Source organism: Salvelinus alpinus, chromosome 5 (assembly GCF_045679555.1).
Source record: "Salvelinus alpinus chromosome 5, SLU_Salpinus.1, whole genome shotgun sequence".
NCBI classification, from domain to species: Eukaryota; Metazoa; Chordata; class Actinopteri; order Salmoniformes; family Salmonidae; genus Salvelinus; species Salvelinus alpinus.
Genome location: NC_092090.1, coordinates 72,023,509 through 72,050,209, shown reverse-complemented (window position 1 = coordinate 72,050,209; position 26,701 = coordinate 72,023,509). Strand labels below are relative to the sequence as shown.

General features: G+C 42.2%; 1 protein-coding gene across 2 annotated transcripts in view; it reads right to left on the bottom strand.

Moving 5' to 3' along the window:
• Positions 1–966: 966 nt before the first annotated feature.
• LOC139576702 (LIM domain kinase 2-like) overlaps positions 967–26,701 on the bottom strand; it is a 34,888-nt gene continuing 9,153 nt past the window's right edge. Inside the window, exons 1-16 of one of the 2 annotated variants that reach the window (XM_071403050.1) lie at positions 26,420–26,516; positions 25,203–25,283; positions 20,351–20,486; positions 14,678–14,787; positions 14,039–14,227; positions 13,498–13,603; positions 12,795–13,009; positions 12,466–12,652; positions 9,982–10,068; positions 9,066–9,197; positions 8,237–8,293; positions 5,158–5,223; positions 4,214–4,391; positions 4,040–4,095; positions 3,674–3,831; positions 967–3,442 (exon numbers count right to left, since the gene is read on the bottom strand). In XM_071403050.1, the coding sequence (XP_071259151.1) occupies positions 3,238–3,442; positions 3,674–3,831; positions 4,040–4,095; positions 4,214–4,391; positions 5,158–5,223; positions 8,237–8,293; positions 9,066–9,197; positions 9,982–10,068; positions 12,466–12,652; positions 12,795–13,009; positions 13,498–13,603; positions 14,039–14,227; positions 14,678–14,787; positions 20,351–20,368 (1,764 nt within the window). In that variant the 5' untranslated portion in view covers positions 20,369–20,486; positions 25,203–25,283; positions 26,420–26,516 and the 3' untranslated portion in view covers positions 967–3,237. Of the gene's footprint in view, positions 3,443–3,673; positions 3,832–4,039; positions 4,096–4,213; positions 4,392–5,157; positions 5,224–8,236; positions 8,294–9,065; positions 9,198–9,981; positions 10,069–12,465; positions 12,653–12,794; positions 13,010–13,497; positions 13,604–14,038; positions 14,228–14,677; positions 14,788–20,350; positions 20,487–25,202; positions 25,284–26,419; positions 26,517–26,701 lie in introns of those variants that run through there. The other variant, XM_071403049.1, reaches the window with a different exon arrangement.

Here is a 26,701-nt window from a genome sequence, read left to right as displayed (position 1 = left end):
CCGGTTGGACGTAATGCCAAATTCTCCTGAAACGTTAATTTCTCTTATAGTAGAGAAATTAACATTCAATTCTCTGGCAACAGTGGACATTTCTGCAGTCAGCATGCCAATTGCACACTCCCTCAACTTGAGACATCTGTGGTATTGTTTTGTGTGACAAAACTGCACATTTTAGAGTGGCCTTTTGTCCCCAGCACAAGGTGCACCTGTGTAATGATCATGCTGTTTCATCAGCTTCTTGATATGCCACACCTGTCAGGTGGATGGATTATCTTGGCAAAGGACATATTTTCACTAACAGGGATGTCAACAAATTTGTGCAAAAACATTTCAAGAAATAAGCTTTTGTGCATATGAAACATTTCTATGATCTTTTATTTCAGCTCATGAAACATGGGATCAACACTTTACATGTTGCTTTTATATTTTTGTTCGGTATATAATGAAAGGCTTATTCAACTTTAAGGAAATGTCATTAAAAGAAATTGCCGTTCCTTCACCTAAAACAAAATTGCACTACACCACCTTGTACCACGGAAAATGTTAAACTTGTAAAAACTGTAGGTACAGATCTTTTGTTTTGTCTCATGGGTTTCATAACTACGTCTTTAAAAACAATTCAATAATGATGAGACGGAATACAGAAATTCAGTTCAAACATTTATATAGAACGTGATCATCTAAACACATACATCCCCCATGATGCTCTGCTGCACAATCCCAATTCACCACAACTCTCTCAATTTAAAACGTAATTTAGCTGAAACCTGCTATTCCTGTTAAGAGAATGAGTCATGCTCACTGGGAATTAAATTAGACCATCGGAGACGCAAAGTTACACACTACCACCCTCTAGTGGTCATCTACCTCCATTTACAAGGGGAGGGTAGGATTCCAATGTGTGCCACTGAAGTAAATAATGTTGTTTGTAAAGTTAGCACTTTAGGCAAAAAAATAAGAAACTGCTTTCAAAATAGTATTGTTTAATTCATTCAACACTATGGTGATATAAATGATAGTGGTTACAATTTGTACAAGTCAGTACCATAGAAAGATTATGCTATCAAACAAACCTCCCAAAGTTTTTATTAAATCTTCATATTGTACAAAATGTCTAAACAAAATATATAAACCCTTGATTCTCAGATAGATATATACATTTCTTACAGCAAACATCACAAAAACAAATAAATCCAGTTTTTTTTTATTTATACAAGTCACTTTTTAGTAAGTTGTACAATGCCTTTGAGAGCAGAGCTCCATTTACTACACATGTTCAGTGTCTAATCAGCAGCTGAGATTCTGAAGCACATACAGAGCTGTGTTGAGTAGTTATTAAAGCCAAGTGCAGTCCAAATTCTGTTTTTCCTGTGTTTTAAATAATTGTCCTACAGCTGCTGAAATGAACACAGGAAGTGTGAAAAAATTTGATCAATATTATTTCCTGATAGTTGCTGGTTGAAAATACAATCTACACAGAACCTTCTAATCAGCAGGTTTGCATGGGTGAGAGTTTCAGCTTTCCATGTTGACGTCATGCAGTAAATTGGTTAAATGAGTTCCAAACCTCTGCCAATAACAGCTAGTTTCTCTCCCCACTCAGACCACTCCCAGACAGTTCTAGTAAAATTCTTGCTTGAGAAATAGTTTAGCTAAAAAGCAATCTTTGCCCATTTTAATGGAATTATATTACAGTAAGGTATTTAATTGTTACCCAGAAATGATTTGATATAGAAACGGCTGCATTGGACCCTTAACAACAAGCACCAGGTACCGGTCCGATTCTGAAAGTGTGCTGGCTTAGCTACATGTGAAAACACTATTCATTTCATTCTATAAACGCCAAATCAGTCAATAGCTCTAAAAATCCCCAAATCACAATTCAATTAAAATCTGTCCATGACTGCACATGAACAGATAAACAAAGTCATATGTAGTTAATAAAGTGGAATGAAAACATTTAGTTAATGGTAAGAAAATCTATACACTACCATTACTACCCTCTACAGTAACTTGAAGTCAGTAGATGCCCCATAAACCCTCCACTGACAAAGGCATCAGCATGCTTTAGCTTGGCTGGTGGCTAGTCGAAGTCGGCTAGGCGAACCGAATAAGTGTGCTCGCATACTCCCTTAAAAAGACCTTCGCTTGAAAAACAAGAAAAAAGCGGCAATAGTACCGCTTGTCCATTTTGAGATGCCGTAGACAGTATGCACTTCATCAAAATAGTTAGAATGAATCTAAGGTAACTCAAGAAATCTGTCATTAATTTTGATGTTTTTGCTTAGGAGATCTTAGTTGCACAATTTGACATCTAACTAAGATGTTTGGAGCTGTATTTCTTAATGACAAAATTTGCATGAAAACGCGTCGTCTCTCATTGAATGACAACAAAGACTTTGACTACATTTGACCAATCACATCCGAACACCTGAAAAAACCCTCACCAAAGTGCAAAACAAAAACGTCACAAAATGTCATAATATATATGCACAAACTCTTCCGAAATGTTTTGGCTGGAAAGCATGCGGACGCCTTAAGACTAAAGGATGAGTGCACATGATTACACTTAACGGTTGTAGAGTGGATCTGAGCCCATCAGTGAAGCTTGAAAGTTCCCTCTAAAATCAAGGACCTCAGAGTCCCACCTCAAGGTGAAGCACTGTTCGACAACTATTTTTCTGGTCGGTGAGCTCATAACATTCATTTGACACAGCTCCACATATTTCTCTGACTGATGTGACTTGGCCTCCTCAGAGAGAGTGTTCGTTTCGTCCTTAGACGTGTCCTCCTGATGGTTAACAAACTTCACTCCAAACGCCCTGCCTTGCGTTAACGCTGAGCCAGTCATCAATCAAGCCAGTCTGTCACACATCTCTGTTTTCTCTGCTGCTGCCTGCCTGCTGAAGGAGTCTTCTCATGGGCTGGGTCTCATCTCTACATTCCACACTCAGCAAACTTCAACTTCAGACCAACCCCAAAAAAACAACCCAGTGAAAAACACAACAGCTTACACGTGGGGATTGATATTAAATGCTGTGGAGAGATTACTCTCAATATGATTCCTCCTTTTACAGAGACAGTGAACCACATAACATGTTCTGGTAGTATGGTAAAAATAGATGTGTACCCTGCATGTTTGGGTTTTTTGTCCAGTTCCCAGATGGCACGAGTTAGGTCCGTCTTCCCCACTCCTCATCCAGTGCAGCAGTCCAGACGGTGGTCCTGGAAGGTGGGCTAGGTGCTGTTGTCAGCCAGGCTGGGATTCTCAGCAGGGGCTGGCGTTGGGGGTGTGGACTGGGACGGAGAGGAGCTGTCTTTGGGGGGGTGGAGTCGACACAGTCTCTGGTGCAGCTCTTCCAGTTCGGCTGGCAGAGGGATGCCCATCTCCTGGTTGAGGTACAGGGCTTCGAAACAGTCCTCCAGCTTCTGGGAGGCAGGCCTGGGGAGGGAGTGGGGGGAGACACAGGGGGGGTTAGAGGTTACAACCAGGAATGTAGCTAGGCAGGCAGGTCAGGATGAGGGAGTGTCCCTGGGAAGGCAGCCTGAGCCTTCAATTATAGAATGTTTTGTAAACATGCCTACTATAGCTGTTGTCACTAGCATACAAATAAAATCTAGATAATACAACAGACTCAGCGTCAAAAGCCATAAGATACTGTATAAAACTCACCGGTTTTCGGGGATGAGGTCACAACAAGCCACAGCCAATGCAAAGAAAGCTTGTGGGCAGTCAGCAGGGAGGAACTTCTCCATGAACTTGTCTACATTGAGGCCAAAGTCATAGGTCCTTGGAAGGCACTCTGGGTCGGCATTCACCTGCCCAATAATCTACAACAGAGAGAGTTAAGAATGGATCCACACTCCAGATTACATTATCTGACTAACACTGTGGACAAATCAAACTGATGAAAATGATACTGAAACTATATTAGCTTAACTTTGAAGCACAAAATGTATCCTTCAATTCAACATACAGCTACCTCAAAGCCTAATACTGTCAATATAAAAAGCAAAACTTTAAAAATGGCATTCTTACCTCACAAAGCACAATTCCAAAGGAGAAAATGTCCACCTTTTCATCATAGCGTTTACCTGAGGATGACAAAATGGAAAGTTGATTAACAGACCAGCATAGAGTGAATAAAGACGTGTTGAAGTGACTGATCTGTGTGATCCACAGCTCCAAGCTGGGTCGTCCTGCTCTGCTCACCGTTCAGCATCTCTGGAGCCATCCAGTAGGGGTTCCCCACCACTGTGTAGCGCTTCTTACGGTCAATGCGCCTGAACACTCTCTTCTTATTGGCCAGCTTCTCAGGGGGAGGGTGCTTGACCTTCTCCTCCACCATGAGCCGGGATAGGCCGAAGTCTGCCACCACCACTGTGTTGTCCTAAGGGAGGACAGGGGTTAGAAGTCAGAGGTTAAGAGCATATGAAGTGGCAATGTAACAGTGGTGGGTGTTTTGTTCATACCTCAATCAATATGGGTCAACAACAAAATATAATATTGTTCAATGGATTTTGCTTGTTGTGTGTAAAGTCATTGACAAATCCCCCCCCCCCAAAAACACAATGCAATATGACCAGAAATGTGTATCAAATTTAAACAATGAGTTGTCTTCCTGTATATAACGACACTGAACTGAGACAATTATACAGATGCCACCTCATTGGAAATAACAGACAAGACTCATTACACCTCATTGAGTGTTGCCATACAGTGAAAGATCTGTGAAGATCTATATAAGCCTGTACTTTACTACTTACACAACATGTTGTTGTAAATTGTGTTCGGCTGCTACAATAGAACCTAGCTCTACCGGACCCTGGCCTGTATCGACAAGACCGCCCTGGCTCAGTAACAGACTCCTGTCACAACAACAAAACATGCTCCAGAACACCCTGCCCCCAGGCTCATCGGAAAAATAACCTACAGTACGCCCAAGGTACATCTAGCTTTAACTGTTTAGGAGCCAAACACTTTGGTATAAGAGAGAAACAATGACTTCATGATTCATTTGAGATAATGAGGCTGGATTAGTATCTTTATGGTGTTTCTGTAAATGAAAATCAGGAAAAATTTAAAGGGATCTCTGCTCCTCTATATATCTATCTCTGAGTCTGCATGCAATGTACAATTCAGGACAGGTCACCTACCAGTTTCACCAGGCAGTTGTGAGAGTTAAGATCTCTATGGATGATGCTCATTGAATGCAAGTAGGCCTGAAATAAAGAAGAAATATGAGTCAAACAAACCAATCATCCACAAGGGGAAGCAAACACACCATATTAGAGACCGAAACTTCATCATTTGACAATTCCTTAAGTGGGAAAATATAAACATGTTTTTGTTGCCCCACATAGTTGTGTTTCTGTGGAAAAGGAAAAGGAATTAGGATTACTATCAGCATTGAGCTGGTCTACAGGGAAACATGCAGGCCAGGCCTGCCACTGTTGGCTAAGACAGACAGTAAGGTCTCTGGAGCATATGGTTGGTCACTGCCCAGCCCCAACCACTCCAGTATGACCCATGAGCAAGGGCAATCCCTGCCTCAAGTAGGCAGATTTTAAAATATTGATGTCACAAATGTATCATTTGCACAGTTCTTTATTAAAATATGTAATTATTTATCACCTTGACTGTGTAAAGGTGGGATATACACTACCGTTCAAAAGTTTGGGGTCACTTAGAAATGTCCTTGTTTTTGAGGGACAAGCAATTTTTTTGTGTCCATTAAAATAACATCAAATTGATCAGAAATACAGTGTAGACATTGTTAATGTTGTAAATGACTATTGTAGCTGGAAACAGCTGGTTTTTAATGGAATATCTACATAGGCGTACAGAGGCCCATTATCAGCAACCATCACTCCTGTGTTCCAATGGCATGTTGTGTAAACTAATCCAGGTTTATAATTTTAAAAGGCTAATTGATCATTAGAAAACCATTTTGCAATTATGTTAGCACAAATGGACAAAATGTTTAGCTTTTCTTTCAAAAACAATGACATTTCTAATTGACCCCAAACCTTTGAACGGATATGTATAGTATTTTACAACAAAACATGATTATTTGTCTCCGAAATTAAAACGTCAAGGGCTAGATTCCAAACAAATACAGTGCCTTCAGAAAGTATTCACACCTCTTGACTTTTTTCACATTTTGTTGTGCTGCAGCCTGAATTTAAAATGTATTAAATTGAAATGTTGCGTCACTGGCCTACACACACAACACCCTAAGTCATATGGAATTATGTTAAGACATTCTTTTATAAAAAATAAATAAAAAGCTAAAAGTATTCAACCCATTTGTTATGGCAAGCCTAAATAAGTTCAGGAGTAAACATTTGCTTAACAAGTCACATAATAAGTTGCATGGACTCACTCTGTGCAACAATAGTGTTTAAAATTATTTTCTAATGACTACCTCATCTCTGTACCCCACACAATTATCTGTAAGGTCCCTCAGTCGAGCAGTGAATTTCAAACACAAGATTCAACCACAAAGACCAGGGAGGTTTTCCAATGCCTCACAAAGAAGGGTGCCTATTGGTAGATGGGTAACAATAAAAAGCAAACATTAAATATCCCTTTGAGCATGGTGACGTTATTAATTACACGTTGGGTGGTGTATAAATACACCCAGTCACAACAAATATACAGGTGTCCTTCCTAACTCAGTTGCTCGAGAGGAAGGAAAACGCTCATGGATTCACCATGAGGCCAATGGTGACTTTAAAACAGTTACAGAGTTTAAAGACTATGATCAGAGAAAACTGAGGCTGGATCAACAACATTGTAGTTATTCCACAATACTAACCTAAATGACAGAGTGAAAAGAAGGAAGCCTGTAGAACAGGGATCATCAACTAGATTCAGCCACGGGACAATTTTTGTTCTTGAGCGGATGGTCAGGGGCGTGTGAATAACGTAAACTCACTCACTTTTGTACATCGCCTTGGTCTGTACAATTTACCTTATTTTAGCGCCCCAAAAACGTAATACTTCCAGATCAACTGTAATGTCAATACCATTGTACAGCACAATTTCTCCCCTTTCCAACAGAATCAATTACATGCCCCCACGCTGCCCATTTCTGCATGATTCAAGAAGGCAATGAGCCCCGTCGGGTCTTTTTAAAAATGGCGGGTGGGGAAGCGAAACTAATGCGTGATAGTGAGAAGGAGAGATGTTGTGTGGGAAAATTGCTTTTTTTCACTCGATCTATCCAACTTATCACCTTATCGCCTCTAAAATGTAAATAAAACACCATAAAGAGTTTATATAATGTGTCATTACATACTTATTTGAAGGTTTGTGTCGAATTTGAATCGGGTTTTTAGGGCGGTGCTAAAGTGATCTTAGAAGTAAACAGCGGCTTTGAGAATGATGAGCGCATGCAATGATGACGCAAAAAATGACTAGGTATCCCCCCTTACCCCCGTCACTGTCCATTTCTTGTTTTTAAAGGATGAGAGAAGTGCTACACCTGGTGGAGAGAGATTGTAAGACAGAAATAGTTGCTTTATGCGTGCTGTACGTTAAGGCATGACACGTCACGATGTAACGGAGGGGTTCGTTTTTTCAACTTTTCTCCAATACTATAGAGCCATTACCATGTCAATCAAAGCTTGAATAGAAACGTAGTTCACACCCCCGATTTTGAAGTCAACACAGTCGCTACAGTCCCATTACTTTTCTTTGTACCCTCGTTTGAATGTTGCGGTTACGCATATTTGTACGGAATGGGGTGAGTTTACGTTACTTATGTAAATGAGATATTTCTGCATTTCATTTACAATAAATTTGCCAAAATTTCTAAAACATGTTTTCACTGTCATTATGGGGTGTTGTGGGTAGATGGGGGAGGAAAGAAAATCAATTTAATACATTTTGAATTTAGGCTCTAACAACAAAATGTGGAATAGGTCAAGGGGTATGAAAACTTTCTGAAGGCACTGTACATGTCTGTTATTTAACAACCTCATTCCATGATTAGATTGGGGGGGGGGGGGGGGGAACTACACTTTCATAACTTCTTTAAACAAACATTTCTGTAAATGGATACATAGCATTTTGGAATGAAACACTTCAGGTACTGTACCTTTAAATGCATTGTGTTAAACTACCACCATACATATTGGAGGCTAGTCCAGCTGAACAAAAAGCAGCCAGTGTCTATATGGACAGTGTTTTACCGCTAATGGTAAATATCCCTGGAAGGCGCCAACTCACCATTCCAGAAGCAATACCTTTAGCGAAGCTGACCCTCTGCTCCCATGGAAACTGGTCCTATAACAACCCAAAGAAGAAAGAACTAAATGAATAGGTCTGCTGGTTGACATGCCAGCCAGCCCACCACTGAGCCAACAGCCTTTATATGAGGTCAAGCGAGTCCCAGTCCCAAACAGCACAGGCCCTTAAAGGATACGTATTTTTTTTTTAACAACCAAATCTCAATTTTTTATGTAAATGGGATTTTAGGGTCCAAACACCTTTTCTTTGCAATATCACTTGTTTTTGAGAAACTTACCCCAAACAGTGACTCACTTCCTCACCCTCGTTGTGCAGTATGGGGGCCCTGAAATACGTCCTACTAGAAACAGCAAAACTCTCGTTATAGTGATGCAGGTCTTAAGATGTTGTATGGAATATATGTTGCGGATAAAGTTAGGAATGACACCATTTCATGTGTATAACATCTAAAAGACCCGCATCAATATACTGAGAGCTTAGCTGTTTCCAAAAGGACGTATTTGGGTGTTTTTGGAGCCCATGTTAATATTTTTACAGGCCCCTATACTGCACAACAAGAATGAGGAAGTGATTCGCTGTTTGGGGTAAGTAAAAAAAAAAAAAAAAAAAAAAAAAGTGAAATCACCAAAAAGGTGTCTTGACCCTTCTATAACATACCATTTATATAAAATATTTAGATTTGGTTGTAAAAAATTACTTTTCCTTTAAGGAAAACACTAACAGCAGACCCAAGGCCAACATTAATGCTATTTTGGAGCAGTGGGAGAGCATAGAGAGAGTGAAGTGAATTTAACTAGTTGAAACACACCATGTCTCTAATGAAATCCTTCAGTGTGCCTCCCTCGATAAACTCGGTTATTAAATTCAGCCTCTTGTCCTTATATAGCACGCCGATGAACTTCAACACGTGGGGATGTTCCAGACTCCTCATCACTTTGACCTGGAGAGAGAGAGGTATGTTTGCAAAATGCATCATACAGGGAGGATTTCTGTATTTTGAAAGTTACATATCTTGAAAACTTGATTGCTGACAAGCAAAACATTTTGGGACCATGTCAATGAACTAATGAAACAAATACCAAAATATAGTTTTTAGGTGGAGTTTTCCTTTAAAGCCCCCACCATGCAGTCTTTGTAATTTTATTTTCAAATCATCACTGTATGTCTATTAAAATCACTGTGTGTTTATTTAATGAATATAACTCCGAAATATATTTTTTTCATTTAGAGCCTCCTTTGGCCCTTGAAATGCTCAGTCTGATCGTGTGGGCAACAGGAAAGAAATGTGAAGATATTTACATACACATCCCTGATTGGTTGATAGGATGGTCTAGAGCCCACCCCCTTACCCATATGTACAGGCATTGGTCTTTTATAAGCAGATCAAATTGTGAAGACATGATGTGGGTCAAAAGTTCCATCCCACCAGAACATAATGAAACTGCAATTTTTTTCTTCTTCCAAACAGCTCTTACACAAGGGCATTATCATAAACACAATGTAATGGTGAAAATTATCACCACAGAAATCAGTTTCCACATTGGAGATATTTTATCTTTGCAAAAAAAATCTGAAAATCTGAGGACTAGAGCAAATGCATACAAAAATAATAAGGTTGGCCTAAAGGAATCCATCTATGAAGCAAATACAGGGACATTTGGCAAGCTCTCATTTGTGGGTATAATAAATCACGGCCCAATGTATAACCAGATTAGTCTACTGACCTCCTTTAGAAAGGTCTTCTGGGTCTCCTCATCACAGCGAATCAGCTCCTTCATCACCATCACCTCACCAGTGGCTTTGTGGGTCACCTGTCAAAATGGAGAAAAACATTCAAATTTAAAATACAAACAATGCAACAAAAAAATACAACAAAAAAATGTGTGTGTTAGAGTGTGTGTGTAGAATAAGGCTGTAATGTAACAAAATGTGGAAAAAGTCAAGGGATCTGAATACTTTCTGAATGCACTGTATCTGCTGCTGTTAGAGAAGCTTCCGATGGAGAACACTCTGGGTTCTATTAGAGAACTCTCCAACCACGGGATGGCAGGTAAAGCCATAGCAAGTGAGTTTCTTCAATAACAATTTATGATCATTAACATCAAAGGCTGCACTGAAATCTAACAGAGCTCCAACTATCAATTTCTTTTAACTATGGCTGACCCCATATAGTCGACTGGTCGATTGTTTGGTCGATAGGCTGTTGATTGAGATTTCTTTTGTCGAGCAGTCACAAAAAAACTAAATCATGGCACACCTGTCTCAGTGGATGAATCCATTGCGGAAGCCACGGGAATGGAATGGTCCATCACTAAGACAGGCATCGGTAACATAAGGCATGCGTGCCGCGAGGCTATTTATTTGCCTTGGCACACCAAGCAAATTTAGAAAATAAGTGAAATTGCATTGGTTTTCCATAATTGGCTACTCCTTTGAACCTGACACCGTTTGTGAGAGTATTCCTTAGGCCTAGAGTATTGTGTCTTGGGTAGGCCTATAATTTAAAATGTTGAGTCAAGAAGGGGAGTGTGGCTTAGATGCACAAGGCGCGTCTCTCTCCAGATTGAACTATCCCACCAATTCATGTACATTCAATGTTTCATAACTTGTTTGTGTCTATCAATTCACCATTACATATAACACCAGTAGTACATTCACCGTTAATTCCCATAATTTCTAATCTACAATGTTTGTTTGGTTACGGTAATTTCTGTTAATGCATTCAATACATTATTATTACAGTCGTTTACCGTTCTCATTGTCGGAGTGGACACCTTGTTTGCAGAGCTCACAACCTATGCTACACTTGCAAGACAGAACTTTTGGTTTATTTCATTCTATTTACGAGTTTTGTCAATTTTATTCATTGTATTTTGTTTGGAGCACTCCTGTCAATGTTGAGTAAGGACACACACCTGATTATGCAGAAGGCCTAGCCTGCGCGTAAAATGTATAAATGTACCCATTTGGGGATCTCTGATTCTCAACTCACTACCATTAATGAGCTGTGTAGCTTCTTAAAGTATGTTTTTCTACACCTCAAACAGCAAGTAAACAAAGTTTATTTTACATCAAATTAGAATGACAATAGTTCGTCAATTTATTAGAAAAATCTTTCCAGCGCTCTCCCTTTCAATCACGACAAGCCTCAGCGTGAAAGGGAGAAATGTCAAGCTCTGACCCAGTGGAAACTTCATAAAATACCTGATTACTTCTTATACGTTGTGCAAATACTGCTCTCTGTCCAGAGGTCACTGGCATGGGAAACTGAGTGCCCAGAATAGTTTATACAATGTTGCAAGTTTGCTAGCGCGAGCTGCCGGGCCATACCCAGGTGATAGTTGATACTAACTTTCACTTTCATTGCAGACAGGCAGGCAGAGTAGAGAGATTCATGCGATTGAAGAACATGAACAAACCTGCATGCGTAGCCAATTTGATTTAGTGGCTATTTATTTATATCAGGATATTTTCTACCTGCAATATTTGTATTGTTTAAAAAAAATTGTATTGGTGTTACCTAGTTAGCAAAATAACAAAAACACATTATTATAACTGAAATTAAACGGTTCCACGAAAATTAGCATATGAAAATCATAACTGGCACGCAGATCAGAAAAAATTGTGAGGGGGGGCTCTTGATCTCTGGCTCCCTCAAGTCATTTGTGTCTTAATCATTTCATCAAACAGTGTGCTTAAAGCATCAGACAAGCGCAGTGCATAGTTGAATTTATTAAAACACACAGGGTGTGAATGTATGGAAAAATGCACATTTAAAAATGTAGACCAATCGATTGAGTCGAAAGAACAGACGACTCTCAATTGACCAATACTTTTTTTAGGTCGGGACAGCTTTACTTTTAACCAATCAGCTGTTATCAGAGTCAGTGCAGTACACGTTGAGTGCCCTTCTCTATAAGCATGCTGAAATTCAGTAGTTAACTTGTTCTCTGAAAAATAGCATTGTATTTGGTCAAACAATTCTCTCCATCAGTTTACTAAGAACAGGCAGCCAACTGATTGGGCGGTTGTTAGATCCAGCAAAGGGTGCTTTACTATTTTTAGGCAGTGGAATTACTTTAGCTTCCTTCTACGCCTGTGGACACATGCACTCCTTTAGGCTTTGGTTAAAGTTATAGCAAATAGGTATGGAAATACAGATTGAGATGTGTGTGGAAAAGATGTTGATTTTTGAGTGAAAAGCTGACCTTGATAGCCTGGCCAAAGAAGCCCTTGCCCAGCACCTCTCCATGGATGAGGTCACAGGGGCGGAATATGCGATGAGAGCAGCTGCTGGAGGAGCGCAGGGATTCAGAGCGCCCGATGTCCCGGGTCAAGATAGGGTGTTCCTTAGGGGAGGCTGGCCCAGGGGACTTACAGATGCTGTTGCTACGCCTTCCATTAACAGAGAGGAACAAAGGTCAGTAAGACATTGATCAGGTTCTACTGGAACAAATTATAAATAATTTTGTATCTCTCAATTTTTCCCCCAATGCTTAGACTCTCTCTCTCCCAAGGTTGGCTGGTTAAGCTGTACCTTAGAGACCTCCTCTTTAGGGTGGCATCATCCACCAGATCTGTCCTCTCCAGGACACTGTCAGAGGGCGAAGACAGGCGCATGCGGGAGGTGGCGGGGACCCCCAAGCGGTTGTGCGAGGACCCAAGTCTGAGCCTTTCCAACCGCTGCCTGACTGGATCATACTCTATGAGCAGATGCAGCGTCTGACTGGTCCGATGAATGAGGTCCTCCACCTGAAACACAAATCAATCAGAATACATAATCTGCTAGGCCAAAGTCCTCTCTGACATAGTAACATGAGCAAGCAACACTAATGAGAGAGGTATTGGTGTAAGGCCTATACAGAACACGGGATGGAATTAGAACTAGGCAGGGTTCCAATGAGAAAATGATCTTGATTCCTGACAACGCGAAGAGCTATCAAACTGACATGACTTGAATGAAGCCAAATCATTTTAATTGGAATGCACCTTCTTGCAAACAGGAAAGGTGGGAACTAAAATGTAATTAGTGAATGCACCATTGGAATGAACATGGTTGAGTGAGGTGTGTGGTGAGATTGTGTGTTCGAGTCCTTTCAGATGCCATCCTCTCCCAGCTAAAGAATGTTTAAATGAAGGCAGAATGAATGGAATGCAAAGATCACATGTTCCGAAATCTATTTTAGAGTAACAGTAACAAATACTTATGTAATAGGTCACATTTTATACATGCAACTCACCTCTTCCTCCATCAGTGTCCCCACTGGAAGACCATTGATCTCCAGGATGCGGTCACCAACATGGATGGCATTCCGAACTTCCGGGCTGATATGCATTCCTCTGACCCTAAGACAAATACAGCACATAGACATGTCAGTTTGGAGCACCAGTATCAGAATGAACTATGACTCCATATAGGTCTGTCAAAGGAGAGCTGGTTCTGTTGACCAATCAGCAGTAAGCACCTGGACAATACAGAGGTGGGTGTGTCCGTCTGTCCACGACATCTAGTACATCTATCAGCTAATGAGAGACTCCTTTGGCTGACCTGGATCAAGACTATAATAAACACCAACGTAAAGAGATGTGGGATTTAACTATTCAATCCAAATGACATAATCTTATTGGTAATGTACACATATCTGTACCAGGGACTAATGCCCTGTTATTTCAGCAAACCTATAATCAGTTACAGAACACGACTCACCCTGTCCCACTCAGGCCTAGATAGTCAAGGGTGTACAGATTCACTAGTTGTGAGTCACAGTTAAATCCACTCACTCTTTGACTTGAACGCTAGCGGAGCCGCTGGCAACGTCTCTTAGGACAGAGACAGAGAAGCCCCTCTTGCTGTTGGTGGCAGAGGGCATGGAGATGAGGGTGACCGTGTGGGGCAGAGAGTCCAGGGCCGAGTCGGCCGAACGCTTCTCCAACACGGGCGCCAGGACTACCTGCTTATAGCACTTCCCACTACACCGAGAGGAGGAGAGAGGAAACAAGGAATAAGGGGTATTGTTGTGGATAATTACATTTTTTTAAGTATTCAAAAGTGTTCATCAGTGTTTAAACATCAAAATATTCTACTTTCTTCCAACTTCCAACTTCCTTTACCTACATCTGAGTACTTTTCTGCAAAATAATTTCCCTTTGGGGAACAACAACGTTTTATTGGAGAAAAATATGAAGAGAAGGAGAGAGCAGGAAGGAGGGGTATGGAGAGAGTCAGACTGTAGAGGGGACTCAGGTGTGACAGACGCACCAGATTCCTAAAAGATCAAGCCGAAAGAGTGATGTTGACTGTTTGCAATAACATCACATTCCCTAGTTGCCTCTATCAACATCTGACTTAACACCATACTTACAGACTCTAAACAAATAAAACCAACAACTCTGAGCAGTAGATAGTAAAACAACCCTCACCAGTACAGCTTGGATCGCTCCACCAAGGCGTAGGTGTCTCTGTCCTCGATGACCACCTTGCAGCTCAGACATACAAAGCATTCTGGGTGATACTTGTATTCTCCAGCCACCTGGAAGAACAGATAAAGGTGAGTTTGTCTCCTGGCTTTGATCTTTCCCATGGTGTTCCAGGTCCAAGCAGAGAATTCTTCAGGGTGATCCTGCTGTGCTGAGCTGTACACTGTGTGGTGTTCTGTGTTGTCCCGTGTTGTGTGCTAGATGGTGTTGTGTGTACTGTCCTCTCTTTGTCACAGTAACAGCTGCTCCACTCTCAGCCTGTCTGGAATCTGCTATGATGTCATCTACCTCCCAGCTCCCAAGCCCTGCCTTTTCCAATCACAGCACACCTCTTGCTGACACTCACCTCACCTCACACCCTCACTAACTTTCCTCACACCCTCGCTTACTCATTCCCTTTCTATCTACAACTTACACACTCCCAATCTGTTGGTCCTGCGCTCATGCTAAATTAAACAACTTATCCACTATGGCTGTGAATTGCCACGGACTTCACGATACGATATGTATTGTGCTTCTATACGTTTCACAATTTATCATGAATCTATATGTATTGCGATTCGATACAGCGATTGAATTGCGATTCAATGTTCCAAACATAGTGCTCACTATACTGTATGTCTCCTCTGCAGAGGGACAAACGAAAGTCATAATAAAAATGAGTTTTGATAAGTCATGGGGATTTTTATTTTTTTAAGTGCTGAAAACATGTTAGCTCAGCATTTAAGAAGAAGATTGAGGCCAAGATATAGGAGGAGAAATACTGAAGTTTTAGCGCAGGTACAGCCGACTTGCTAACGTCAACGACCTAGCAAAAACGACCCTTTTTTGAGGGGAGAATCAATATAATATCGTCAAAAATAAAAAAATGTTTTTGCTAAACTCTACTGTATAGATTTTTTACCCGATCCCCAGTATCCACCCCCTAAAGCAAGGGACAAGCACAAACAGGGCCTGTGCCATAGCAGAGGTTCCTGTGGTTATACGGAAAGTATTCAGACTTTACTTTTTCCACATTTTGCTACGTTACAGCCTTATTTCTAAAATTGATTAAATTAATCAAACATCCTCATCAATCTACACACAACACCCCATAATGACAAAGCACAAACAGGTTTTTAGAAATCTTTGCAAATGTATTACAAATAACAAACAGAAATAACTTATATACATAAGTATTCAGACCCTTTGCTATGAGACTCGAAATTGAGCTCAGGTGCACCCTGTTTCCATTGATCATCCTTGAGTTGTTTCTACAACTTGATTGGAGTCCACCTGTAGTAAATTCAATTGATTGGACATGATTTGGAAAGGCACACACCTGTCTATATAAGGTCCCACAGTTGACAGTGCATGTCAGAGCAAAAACCAAACTATGAGGTCAAAGGAATTGTCCATGGTGCTCCGAGACAGGAATGTGTCAAGGCACAGATCTGGGAAGGGTACCAAAAAATGTCTGCAGCATTGAAGGTCCAAGAACACAGTGGCCTCCATCATTCTTAAAATGGAAGACGTTTGGAACCACCAAGACTCTTCCTAAATCTGGCTGCCGGCCAAACTGAGCAATCGGGGGAGAAGGGCCTTGGTCAGGGAGGTGACCAAGAACCCGATGGTCACTCTGACAGAGCTCCTCTGTGGAGATGGGAGAACCTTCCAGAAGGACAACCATCTTTGCAGCACTCTACCAATCAGGCCTTTATGGTAGAGTTTCCAGACTGAAGCCACTCCTCAGTAAAAGGCACATGACGGCCCGCTTGGAGTTTGCCAAAAGGCACCTAAAGGACTCAGACCATGAGAAAGAAGATGATCTGGTCTGATGAAACCAAGATGGAACTATTTCACCTGAATGGTGGTGGCAGCATCCTGCTGTGGGGAAGTTTTTCGGAGGCAGGGACTGGGAGACTAGTCAGGATCGAGGGAAGGATGAACGGTACAAAATACAGAGAGCTCCTTGATGAAAACCTGCTCCGGAGTGTTCAGGACCTCAGACTGGGGCGAAGGTTCACCTTCCAACAGGACAATGACCCAAAACACACAGCCAAGACAATGCAGGAGTTGCTTCGGGACAAGTCTCTGAATGCCCATGAGTGGCCAGCCAGAGAGCGGACTTGAACCCCATCGAACATCTCTGGAGAGACCTTAAAATAGCTGTGCAGCGACACTCCCCATCCAACCTGAGCCCTTGAGAGGATCTGCAGAAGAATGGGAGAAATTCCCCAAATACAGGTGTGCCAAGCATGTAGGGTCATACTCAAGAAGACTTGGGGCTGTAAACGCTGCCAAAGGTGCTTCAATGGGCCTCCCGGGTGGCAAAGTATTCTAGGGCACTGCATCGCAGCGCTAGCTGTGCCACCAGAGACTCGGGGTTCGCGCCCAGGCTCTGTCGCAGCCGGCCGCGACCGGGAGGTCCATTGGGCGACGCACAATTGGCCTAGCGTCGTCCGGGTTAGGGAGGGTTTGGCCGGTAGGGATATCCTTGTCTCATCGCGCACCAGCGACTCCTGTGGCGGGGCCGGGCGCAGCGCGCGCTAACCAAGGTCGCCAGGTGCACGGTGTTTCCTCCGACACATTGGTGCGGCTGGCTTCCGGGTTGGATGCGCGCTGTGTTAAGAAGCAGTGCGGCTAGGTTGGGTTGTGTTTCGGAGGACGCATGGCTTTCGACCTTCGTCTCTCCCGAGCCCGTATGGGAGTTGTAGCGATGAGACAAGATAGTAACTACTAACAATTGGATACCACAAAATTGGGGAGAAAAGGGGTGGTAAATAAAAAAAATAAAAATAAATAAAAGGTGCTTCAATGAAGTACTGAGTAAGGGGTCTGAATACTTATGTAAATGTGATCAGTTTTTTATTTTTAATACATTTACAAACATGTCTAAAAACCTGTTTTTGCTTTGTCATTATAGGGTATTTTGTGTAGATTGAGGGGGGGGAAACAATTGAATCCATATAAGCCTGTAACATAACAAAAAACGTGGAAAAAGTCAAGGGGTCTGAATATTTCCCAAATGCACTGTAGCGTTTGGCCAGTAACTGAAAGATCGCTCGTTGGAATACCCAAGTCGACAAGGTGAAAAATCTGTTGATGTGCCCTTATGCAAGGCACTTATCCCTAATTTGCTCCAGGGGCACTGTGCTACTTTGGCTGACCCTGTAAAACAACACATTTCACTGCACTTTTCTGGTGTATGTGACAATAAAACCTCAACCTCTCCCTCAATTCTTTCTTTTTAAGGCTGGGCGGGCAGCTGGAAAACCTAAATATGAGGCCTGGAGAGTGTGGGAAGATAATCTACAGTATTTAAACTAGTCAGTGTTAACAGACTGCAGTTTCATGGGAGTATTAAGAGTTCCAGGGGAGTCTTAAGACTGTTGTGCCAAGACACAAGCTCTTCCCCAGATGAATTCAAACAGGGATAACTTATAAGGAATGTGAAGATATTCATGAAAACCTGTAGTCTTTGAAGTAGGATAACCTTTTCCATTACCCCCCTGCTGTTCATTGTATGCTGCTATGAGTAAGAGTGTTGGGAAAGGATATTGTTGCTGTTGCAGGCTGCAGTGAGATTAGGCTGGGTGACGTAAGCCATGTGTGCATCTGTGGCTGTGCCTCCCACCCTCCAGGCTGGAGCATTACCACACTGACCCCAGTCAGAAACAGCCTGAAGGAGCCACAGCTAGACACACATGGCTGCGTCATAGTCCATAGGTGGCTGTGTGTGTGCAGGCTCTCTCAGAGGGGAGGCTAGGCTAGTGTGCGTTTGTGTGTGTATGACCTACATGACTCCAGAGGAAATGTCTCATACACAACACACGAGTTCATTTTCCCATCTCATCAAAATAAAAGGGAACAAAAGAAGGATCTTCAAAAGTGATCTAATTTGAGAGGATTTACAACGTGTCAGAACTGTAAAACCGAGAAGAAAAAAAATGGCATGACACAATCTCCTAATTAGGAGAACAAAATGCAGTTGTGTGCCGTAGCCTGCCCATCAAACACACAACGGTCATAAGTAGCTGTCTGCTCCACACTGCTCTCCTCTCCTGAGAGACCCAACATCCATCCGATTTTACGCCGTGTTGGTTCGGCTGCTATCTAAGAGAAGCCTGCCAATTCAACTCTGCCAGAAATACTTGGCATCTCGCTTTCAGAGCCAATGTGGCCAAGAACAAATAGAAAGGCCCATTGTGTGTTTTGCTTACTGGCAAACTTCTTGCTCTAAAAAAAGAATCATTTTGGGACCCCCCCTTTAATCCAGTTGAAGAGAAAGCATCTTTTTGTGACCAGCAATTGTTTGTGCCAGCAGCAGTTTAATTTAGACCTGAATTAAATTGGGCCAATAACACTGTTAAAATGAAGTTCCCCAGCACTCCAACCCCATGCATGAGGCATGGGCATTCCATAGCACTGATGAAACAACAAGAAAGCTAACCGATATCCAGCCTTCAGTAACTCTTCCATAGCATAACCATGAGCTCATGGTCTAATCCTGGAAGATAAACATAGATTTGACAAACGCAGTCGAGCTTAACCATTCGAACCTTCCCTTAATAACAGATAGTCGATCTTTCAAAAACCATCCCCAGTAAACAGTGTGGTGGTCTGGTGGTGCACTGTGCATAGTATCCATTGCCTTTCCACCGCAGTGGACCGAATCAGGTGATGGACTAGCTCCATGTTCTCTGCTTTCACCCCAAAAGTTGTGCTGGGGGAAGTGAACTGTGGAGACTGTACAAAGAACAGAGCAGGGCCATGATGGGGGACCTAACTAATACACACAATGTGATGGGGAACCTAACTTCCACAGATACAGAGAGGTCCAGTCGGCTATCATCCAAAGCAACCAGGATGCAAAGTATGGCTGCTCTGTGTGGGTGATTACTTGTTGAGCCATAGCCCAGCCCCCATGACCTCTTCTGTACATAAGTATTGACCTCAATCACCAAGGAGATGTTTGTTACAACACAGATGAGGGGCAGGGGACAGGGGTAAAGCTGACAGTTCCCTAAATTTGTGTACATTAGAGGAAAAACAGATCCTATTAGTCCACAACCCCCTGAACTCACATCAGAAGAACAGTGATTCACTGTGAACTGGTGTTATTTGAGTATGGCCCTACACATCTAACCTCTGAATACAATGGTAACCCTGACAGTGAATTATTATTCAAATAGTATATAATGTACAGCTTTGTCATTGCCTGGACACAACCCTTAGCCGTGGTATATTGGCCATATACCACAAACCCCCGAGGTGCCTTATTGCTATTATAAACTGGTTACCAATGTAATTAGAGCAGTAAAAATAAATGTTTTGTCATACCGGTGGTATACGGTCTGATATACCACGGCTGCCAGCCAATCAGCATTCAGGGCTGGAACCACACAGTTAAACACTGTCCTCTTCATGTTCCATGAGATTTAAGTGGCCCAAGCTAGAAGCCTACTGCATCATAATACCTGATACTCTGGATCCTGGGCAAACCAGGGTTCATCTTGATTTCACACAGAGATAGCGCGGATCAGACTGAGATTATATGTGTGTGTGGAAATGACAAACCTTAGTGTCAGCGTTTACTGACAAGTGAGGTGAGGAGGATGGAGCGGGGCAACTTACCATGGCAGGTCCAATCATGAGCAGAGAACAGCCGTGACACAGCTCCCCAAACTTCTCCCAGTAGTGTTTACGGCAGTACAGTTTGCCGTTCTTCTCATAGTACCAGTTGGTCAGGTGGTCACAGCACTCCGAGCACCTGTGGATGGGAAAACACTTCATGACCTCTGCAGGAAATGAAGGGAGTAGAGTGGACAAACAAATCCTTTCAGCGGAGACCATATCAAGCGCAAAGCAATCTGTTTCAAGGCGAATCAAAGGAGACTCACTACAAAGCCTGGGTGCATCATTTCAAAGACAAGTTGACAATCTCAAAGGCTTGTGTTAGATTCCTGAAAGATTCCAATTGAGCAGAGAGTCCACTCTCAAACAATGGAGGAGTCTGTGAGCGTTCACGTATTGACTGAGCTGAGAGATTTGACATACACCTATAGAAACAAATAAACAAGACACAAAGCTAGAGCAGAAATACCTAGCAAAAGACCCTGAAAGAAAACAGCATTTGACAAAGACAAATATGCTTAGTGTGCGATCGAAGTCAGGTAACATTGGAAATAGTTTAACCAACGCCCAAACAGTTAACCAGACTTGTCTGTACACTTTCCCTCAACCAAACCTCAACCAACAAAGTGAGTGTGGAGGTGAAAGTATCCTTTAATGAGAGGAACTGGCACATTAGACACAGTGCAGCAGAAGCCATTCATCGTGTGAGAAATTACACTGGTGAACATAATACTTTCCACTCCCATGTTGCACTGGAGTGCAGCGGTTGCTTCAGGCCTTTCTTTAGAATGACGGTATGTACTCGTCTCTGATCGTCAGGTACGATGAAGAAGTAGGCTACCTTGTTCCTGAGACATGTCACGTCTCATTGGTGTGCTCCAGCACAAGGTGGGCAACACTGAGAACAGTGTCTACCTGAAGGATGTGGTTTCAGAGAAGAATGAAGCGATAAGCAGGAGACGTTGGGAAACGATGGTCATTAACCTGGTACTAAATACCAGCAACCAACACCAAACACTGCCCTCAGCCCTCCCCCTCCACAACCACATTCCAGCATCTTAATGTGTTCCAGATGTTTCTGGAGAGGCTGCAGCACCTTTCTGACAGAAACCCTGACAACCATCTACAGCCCGGTGAAGGGGTATCAACTTCAATTGTGGTTAATACAATGATTAGACCAATTATCCTGCCATGCCACTACTCAAGAGCGGATTGATCCACATCCTTGACTGGAGTGAAACTTGGCAAAATCAGGCAGAAAAGTAGGAATGTTAGTTAGGAATGCTGAAGTTGCAGAGAGAGCACCTTCAGGCTATGAGCGCACCTTCCGAAAGTTTCACAGGTTATGCAAAATGGTGGCACCAGGTTAAGCTGTGTCAGGCACACAATCAATTCTACACCTCTGTCAAAGAGATGAAGCCACTAAACTGGCAACCCACTTACACAGACAGCTCCCTGTGAAGAAGAGGTTGCCAGTTCTGCATACTGACTGATATTTATATGGAGAACAGTCGGTACACTGGCAACAGACAAACACTGAGGTAACAGTCTTAACAAATATGCTAACCACCTGCCGGTCTGGGGATTTTCTGTAGTTTTGCCCACTGCTGGCCTGGGTCTGTGGATCACAGTGATCTCTGAACCCTGCAATAGCGCTAATCCCAATTGATCAGCCTTTGGAGAGACAATCCACTCCTGGAGATTAGGAAAGTCAATTCCCTTTTACAATGGTTCATTCTTTAACACATTGTTTATTACTGGGTAAACCTTACAGAGGTGGTTAATAGCTTCTGGTACATTGTGTGAGGAAATGCAGCCGACACACATAAAGGAAAGCAAGAATAGGTAAGCAGGAAAAGAGTGAAAAAGAGGTTTCCGGGCCTTCCTGTGCACAGAGGGATGATGTGGAAAAGCAGGGGTGGTCTGAAAGGCTGTCCAGATAAAGATCAACATTCTGACAGAATGTTGACGAGACCATACACCCCAGTTACAAAACCAGACTAAACAAGTGACAAAAAAGGAACTGCATTTTAAAAACACTAGTCTTTTTCCTCCTCTGTACGCTCCTCTGTGAGCAACAGTTTAGTCTGCTAGCCAATCTGTGGTCAGTAGTAGTGTCCTACTGTATGTGATAGTAAACCTGAATATTGCCTGTGTACTGTACTCACTGTATGTGAGTATTTGTGAACAGCCCCTCTGCAATCATTGTGAGTGTTTTTATAACAGTCACGGAAACAAACAGAAACAGGAGGCAATGCCAAAATACACTGACAAACACACACGCGACAAGTGTGAAGAATGTCTTGCCTCAGACAGACGAGTCTCACAGGGGCTCCAGGTATGCTGCAGGGAAACCAACTTTCACTGTAAAACTGAACAAAGTAACCTTGGCTGGTCCCTGTTGAGTCACTGCGTCCTCCCTCCCTGTCATTCCAAAACAACCCAATACCTCATGAGAAACATTGGTTTGTCAATCTCAGTGTAGGGAATGACAGATGACTGTGTAATCTTCAGTTATGTCCCTGAAGAAATAATCTTTGTTTTGGTCTTTAGACTATCTGACCTTACAAACATCTCAATCGGCAGAGTAAACAACACTGGTGCCATTTCTTATCCAAGGGGAAAAAAAAAGAGAAAAATCTGTCTCAGGTGAGAGGAAGGACTGGTCCTCCAACAATGCTATGAACAAACACCAATGGGCAAACATTACTTATTCCATTTCCTCAATTCCACTATACCTGTGGAAGGCCAACTTTAATACCTTTTGTTGGAGTGTACTAGAATCCATACTTTAGTTTCTATGATGAAAACTGACACTAAGCACTAGGACTATGGGGAAGCAGTGTCGTAGTAATGCAAACAAGAAACACTAGTTCAAGATGCCATAACACGGAACTTAACCTGAAACCTCTCAAACTTGATCATATCTATTAATGGACTGCATGTACAACTTCAATGTTAGCCAACTAAGATCCGATTTAATAAGAGCATATCAAGAACACAATAGCACACATTGCACTCATGGTTGGTATTGGTCAATGCAGGTCTGGCTGATATCAAGGGACTCATGAGTAACCAAACCAAAGCAAACCAGCCAGAGCAGTGGCCACCAGATCATTGGCTAAGTGAAAGCACATTTTCATTTCAGAAGGCAACCAATGTGAACAGAGTGTAACAGTTCAAGTCAAACACATCAACGTTACATTATTGGACCCCACAGACAATTAACAAGGAGAAAGTACTATCATTATGACTTGAGCCAGAAGGCTTCACCTCTTTTAGAGGACTAACATCGACTCATAAAGGACAGTCCTTTGGGACAACCCAAAATCCAGTTTTCCCTGGGAAAAACAAAGGACTTTGTGCAGTGTCGGGAGCAGCGGGCCCACGACTCTGAATCGCTGTCTAGGAATGCGGCAGCGGGGCACATACTGTCTAGTCTTTACCTATACATTTGTCTGAATGTCAGCTTTACTGGAACAGGGATAACGTCAGCCTTTCACAATGCTGCACAACTTGGGGGAGGTGCAGGACTGTGTGTGCACAATAGAACGGAGCAGGGGGTAACATGGAAAAGGAAACTACTGTAGTTGCTTTAAAGTTTCACAATGTCCCACACGGAGAGTGAAAGGAATTCTGTACTCCATGGACAAAATTTGAGTACAACATTTTACAAAAACAGGATTTTTTTTGTCTCAAATTACCAGAAAACGGGCAGATTTGGGGCCAGGGGGTCTGACTGCTGAGGGCTAAACTCCAGCACACTTGGCTGAGCGTCAGTACGGTAGTCTGGCTCGATGGAGGTTTATCCCAAAGCAGATGCTCCATCTAAAGAGTTAATTTCACAGAAAATGACTGAGGTGGTCTTGGGCAGAAACAGAGAAGGAGGAGGGGGAGAGAGAGACAAAGGGGCAATTCCACGGTAACAGAATGACTCAGACTGATTTTTCTATTTAAAAGGTTTGGACATCACAGTACAGCAGAGCACAGTACAGCACAGCAGAGTACATAACAGTAGAGTAAAGTATCGTTCAGTACAGTAAAATATACTGTACTCGTGTGCTCTACTGTACTAAACTCTACAGTATTGTACTGACCGATACTCTACTCTTCACTGTACTATACTCTACTTTTCTTTACTGTACTGTCCAAACTTGTGAAACAGACATCTATGACTGGTTAAAATTTGGACTGACCAAATTGCAACTTTTCAACGTCCATGGACGTCCGGTGTCGGTCAGTGCTCAGCGGGTGAGAGGGCTGGTTACAGTAAATGGAAAGAGGGGGCTCATGGGTAGGTGTCAGTGATATTAATGAGAGAGAGGAGATGAGAGGGAGAGAGAGAGTTACCGATTTAGTAACAGAATGACTAATTTTAAATCATAAACCAAATTTTATCAGTAAAATCAATAACAAATTAGTAGGTCTACCTTGTTACTTCTGTGAACTTCCATTATCCTCCCTTTTCATGAGGGAGAGAAATGTGAAATTTGACTTTGTGCTAGATGTTCTCTCAGACCCCTTTTCCATATGTTAGACCAGAAATCAAAGCCTTTACATAATCAAGATTTTTAGGATGGAAAATGGTATGGATGTTCTCCTATGAACTTCGCATGTTAAGTTCTCATGGGGCTTTTTACATGGAAATTCCCAGACACAGACTGACAGCCAGAGAGCGAGAATTGCACAGCTCTATCAAGGACTTGGCTTTTGAACTGACACAAGGTTCCGTGGTTCTATAAAAGAGCCATTATAGAAACATAGAAAGAGACCCAAATCCTGGGTTATATAAGGACACTGTTGCTGAAAAGCTTTGTTTGAAATTTGAGTGCTTGGGCTAAGGAACACTCACAGATTTCAAGCCCCTTCTACCCAAGGGAGACGTACTCGGAAATGATATGACGTGAATTTGGCGTTCTCTTAGGATTTATTCCTTAAAAAAAAAGAAAAAAAGAAGACTAAATTAATTTATTATATTCAGGGGGAATTCAGAGCTCTAGAAAAACAGCTCTACTTTATTCAGTTCCATTCATCAGTTCTATTCTTTAATTTGTGTTACGTCACATTGTGTGCTGGATGGGCACAGTGAGTGTCAGAAATACACTCCCTCTCCTCATTATATGAACAGAGCTGCTGTGACTCTGCCCTCAATCCCAACTTCCCATTCCACAAAAACGCTGTGGGGCGCATCATCATCTAGACCATGACTCTTGGACTGCTTATCTAACTGAAGCTCCATCATATCTATACATTCTCTTCTGGGAAAAGAAAACCTGAGTGATCGTATTTCACAAAGAGAGCTTTGGGAGCTAAATGTTTTTGTTTGTTTGAGCGTCTGTACATAGGTCCTATCGTATTGACCTCTGTTCAGCCCAAGTCTAGAGGGTTATCACTGGAGGCCAGGGACCGGAGAATGCGAGACACTCTCAATCCTGACAATGACTAAGCCACAGGACGAAGAGAAACTGCCAGGGCCAAAGTCCACAAGGCCGGAGAGAGAGGTGGTGGGATCCTCTGTGTCCCTGTGACCCATGCAAATTCATGTGCGAGTAATGCCTCATGTCTATTATTTTCCACCTTTAAAAAGGCAAAAGGATAACAAATATCTACCACCTCAAAGTTGTTAACTTGTTGTACTAACTTCTAACTACAATGGTTTGAAGAAAAAAAAGTAGAATGGTGGTATCAGCAAATGGGATTTCAGTGACTAGATTTTCAATAAGTACTGTAATGGAGTTCTGCGTTACTGTAGAATAGTTTGAACACTGAACAGAGACATTCCTGCCGAAAATGATGATAAAACATTCCACAGGACAGGTAGAATTCTGTAGGGCTACCCACAAGTCCATTTCTAAACATGTGCATACAGTTTTTCACCCCAAAGAGTCCCTGAAATTGTCAAAAGCTGTATGTTGACCAGCAAAACAGTCCATTGTTGACTTCAATGCTGCTTATTTAATGTCAAAACAGTTCTAATGCGTAGTGCAGACAGCATGTGATTTCTACAATAAATTGTCAATTAAATAAAAGTGAATATAACTGAAATCCACATTTAAAAGTATGACTTACTGAAAACAGGTATTGTGCCAAGTTCCTTGCAGAACCTTCACATTGAATGCATCTTGAATTGCTCCTCCGCAACCCGCACAGTGGCATCCATGTGTACCTGTAGGGTTCAAGGATTTCATTAAAGGAAAAGCATACTCCATCCATCCATAAAACTAAAATCACTGTAGCAACGAATTTCTGAATATGTTTTGTTGACTGAACAAAGGTGTGACTCATACATGTGAGTCATGATGTTGATGTGAGCCATTTCCCCTCAGGAGGCTGAAAATAATTGTCATGGGC